General features: G+C 38.5%; 1 protein-coding gene across 1 annotated transcript in view; it reads left to right on the top strand.

Moving 5' to 3' along the window:
• LOC107570040 (B-cell receptor CD22-like) overlaps positions 1 to 2,135 on the top strand; it is an 11,367-nt gene extending 9,232 nt beyond the window's left edge. The window contains exon 14 of the mRNA XM_016256234.1: positions 1,891 to 2,135. Within this exon, the coding sequence (XP_016111720.1) occupies positions 1,891 to 2,112 (222 nt within the window). The 3' untranslated portion in view covers positions 2,113 to 2,135. The remainder of the gene's footprint in view (positions 1 to 1,890) is intronic.
• Positions 2,136 to 4,181: the final 2,046 nt, after the last annotated feature.

The following is a 4,181-nucleotide window of genomic DNA, read 5'->3' on the forward strand; positions in this document are numbered from 1 at the left end:
GGGGGCAATCTGACTCCCACTGCTAGTCGACAGTTAGAGCAGAGTTGGCTCGAGTATCAGTCACGCTCAGTGTTGCCAAGTCCGTGGTTTTCCCGCGGAATTGGGCTACTTTAACACTTGCCGCGTTTTGTAGTTTTGGGATAGTTTTGAGTAGATGATTTACGATTAGCCGTGTCGGAAATCCAACCACTGATTGGTATGTTGTTATCTCAGAAACAGGCTCAGCCATCACATTGAATCAGGTAAACTGGTTATATATTTATGTTTCAGTATAATTACGCGCGCTATACCAGGGGCGGTTATAAACCCTTTTTAGGTGGGTTTCAGCCCCCCTATCTGTCACCTTAGCCCCCCAAAACTATCTTAACGATCAGGCCAGTGCTGCTTCCTCAAGAAAGTTTTTCATTCTCACATGTTTTAAAGGGGTGCTATTATGCTTTTTAACTTTTTCAGCTTTAGTTAGTCTGTAATGTTGCTGTTTGAGCATAAAAAAGATCTGTAAAGTTACAAAGCTCAAAGTCCACTTCAAAAGGAGATATTTTATATAGCAGAAATCACTTTTCAAAAACTACAATGAATGACTCGTTTGGACTACAACGCATAATTTCCGGGATTTGTGATATCACAAATACCGACGAATGGGACGAGACCTGGTTGAGCTGCACTAGAGAAGGCAACCAGTGTTATCACTATGTCGGAGACGCGCTAGTTTCCCCAAGGTAGACAAACGTTACAATTATCAGGGTTTAAATCGCGCTCAAATTGATTTAATGTTGACGCAATATTTACACTGAAGCTCGCAGGCGGCTATGGTAAGAGGCATGACATTTCCCGGCCAATCACAGCACACACTGGCCCAGCTAACCAATCACAACACATTTCGTATTTCAGAAGGCGGGCCTTCATTTGATACAGGAACTATTTGAGCCGTTCATGCCAGACTGGGGTGAGAGGTGTTGTAATAATGTAAAATATGTGAAAAATAATGTGTTTTTCGAAAAACCTAGTATGAGAGCCTGTTCTAGTACACCCCCAAAACAAAATCAAGACTTTGTAAAAGAGCATAATAGGACCCCTTTAAGTCTTGTCAGTTTAAACATTAAAGTAATTTTAAGCCCAAGACATCTCAATGCGGTATTCACACACTGTGATAGTGTTTCTATGCGCACCGCTCACACACCTGAAGTGCACAAACAGATAGCCTTCTCAGACAGCAGGTGAATACCAATGGCTGTCTTGACAAGTATCCTTGTAAGCACAGTCGGTTGTTTTAAAGCCTTTCAAATCTCGGGAGTTCTCATCACCAGAAAAGATGTTAATCCGGGGTTTATTACGGACTCTGTCACTTTCCCTTTTTGCTTGCTCTGCTCTCTTCGAGTTCCTTTGAATTTACAACTGCTGATTTCGATCGTTTTCACAGCCCATGGTCAATATTTCTCGCTTGTTGTGACAGCTATCTTCCAGCTTTATGTTACTTCCACACCATACACGCCGGAATATCCAGAGCTTCTTTGTTTACGGATATGACGAGACAAGCACAGGTGAATTGCTTATGTATGCAATTTCCCGCGAAGTCCGCCCCGACAGGTCTAAAATATAAAATACTTATTATAGGCTTACTGTAGTAATTGAGGATAAGAGGGGGGGAAAACGGTTTGGAAGATGGAGTTATGATGTACTTGTTCATTATTTACATTTTGTTCATGTTTAACAAAAAATTGTTTACATAATTATATTCTGTTGAGAATAGTTGTAGTTACCATATTTCTACAGAACAAACACAATAAGATAAGATGTTCAACAAACACAATAAGTTGTTCACATTAAGGATACTTTTACATACAACTGTATATTGAGAACATTTGTTTTATTATTTCTTCATCTTCCTAGAATTCCCGATTAGAAAATCCAGATTATGAGAATGTTACTTCTGTATGTGTGCCAAAACTTCCATTCACAAATATGGACTGGGAATCTGATACCAGCGAAGAAGAAGAGGTGAATTACACCACTGTGTCTTGTTCCGCCAAGCCTGCTGCTAAACAACCCAAACTTAGCAGTTCAAGCTCTGATGACGAAGATATAACTGCATATTCAGCCATAAAAGCATAAAGGAGTTTCCAATTTAAGTATCGATACCAATTATTATATCCTTAATCTGTATTATACTTATAATATCAGTCTATATAGAGCTATTTGAAAGTGAAAATATTATATAAATTATGATTCAATAAGTATTCACTTTTTATTTTTGCATATATATATATATATATATAGTTTTAAAAATACTATTTTATTATGTACCAATGTACCATATATTTGTGTGATCAATTCTTGCTTGGAAAATTGCCAAAAATGGTGTGACATTTTTGTTTTTACTACTTTGTGTGAAATGCAATATGCAATATAGCTTTGTAATTTCATTGAACATTTGTATTTGCCACTGTAAAGCACTTGCTTTTTACTGAATTGTTGAACTGTCAAGCTGAGAGCATTTGACTGGTTGCATAAAACTGTGAATTAAAAAAAAAAGTCTCCCAGTCTTAGTGATTTCAGGAAGGCATTACATCACACGTTTTTTATAACACGAGAAGCAAAATTATTGTTCACAAATAAAATAATTTAAAGGTAGGGTAAGCGATTTCTGGTAGCCAATGTTGACATTTGAAATCACCAAAACAAACACGCCCCTACCCCAAAAGGGCCTCGCCCCTATTTTGATGCCTCCGCCCCACACATACGTACGCAACCCAGACAACGATTAGTTCTGTGAAACAAAGCAAAACCAATGTTACACCGTGTTGTATTTGCCACTGTAAAGCACTTGCTTTTTACTGAATTGTTGAACTGTCAAGCTGAGAGCATTTGACTGGTTGCATAAAACTGTGAATTAAAAAAAAAGTCTCCCAGTCTTAGTGATTTCAGGAAGGCATTACATCACACGTTTTTTATAACACGAGAAGCAAAATTATTGTTCACAAATAAAATAATTTAAAGGTGGGGTAAGCGATTTCTGGTAGCCAATGTTGACATTTGAAATCACCAAAACAAACACGCCCCTACCCCAAAAGGGCCTCGCCCCTATTTTGATGCCTCCGCCCCACACATACGTACGCAACCCAGACAACGATTAGTTCTGTGAAACAAAGCAAAACCAATGTTACACCGTGACGACACCGGACGTGAGTGGCGTGACAAAATACTATTGAACTCATAATCAATAAAATAATAATCTCATAAGTGCTCCTGTAGCTCAGTGGTAGAAGGTTGTGTGTTCGATTCCCAGGGAACACACATACATTTAAAAAATGTATAACCTGAATGCACTGTAAGTCACTTTGGATAAAAGCATCTGCTTAATGCATAAATTATAAATTAAATTATTATAATCAGTGATGCTGTCTAACTACACCATAGATATACATATCTATGGTCTACACTGGATGTGGCGTGGCACGACACGACAAATCCCCGACAGAAAACTGCTGCTGCGTTCTATTTATGACGTATTGACACACATTTCAAATGGTTTTCAACGGTCGCTTTGTCGTGTCCAGTGTACTAGACAGACTTTAGCTGTTGCGGCGCAGACATGGTGTTACTCACCTATTGAGAAGAAACAAAGCAACCTCGGCGTCCGATCGCAGGCCTCCGCTCCTTGAGTTCTCTCCAGCGCTGGAAAGCTGATCCGATATTTACACAGGTTTACTTATTGCCTTAAGCCTTTGTTTGTTCCACAGACATTTTCCTCTTTTGTTTTTTATCCGCCATCTCTATCTTTCTGTCGCTCGGCTAATGTCCGTCCTGTGCACTGAACTCTCTCTCCTCCACATCATGAGTAGACACGCCCCTTACTGCTGATTGGCTACAAGTTGTTTTGCTATTTGGCCCGAATCAGTTTTCTAAAGCGTTTTGAAAAATCGCTTGCCCCAGCTTTAATATGAAACTTTAATTGGACATAATATGATTAAATCAAATTTAATAGTCAGGTACAAAAGAAATTTGTATTTCAACTATATTGCAATTATAGTTTAGCAAATTATATTGCAACTAGATAAGCATTGCTTGCTTTATATCATCCAATGAACATCTACACGGCCAAATATGTTAAGTGGTATGGCAACTTATATTAGACATCATCTACTTTGTTCTCAGAATATCTCATTAGCCCTCTATACCGT

The sequence above is a fragment of the Sinocyclocheilus grahami genome, unplaced genomic scaffold (assembly GCF_001515645.1).
Source record: "Sinocyclocheilus grahami isolate Dianchi unplaced genomic scaffold, SAMN03320097.WGS_v1.1 scaffold1408.1, whole genome shotgun sequence".
NCBI lineage: Eukaryota > Metazoa > Chordata > Actinopteri > Cypriniformes > Cyprinidae > Sinocyclocheilus > Sinocyclocheilus grahami.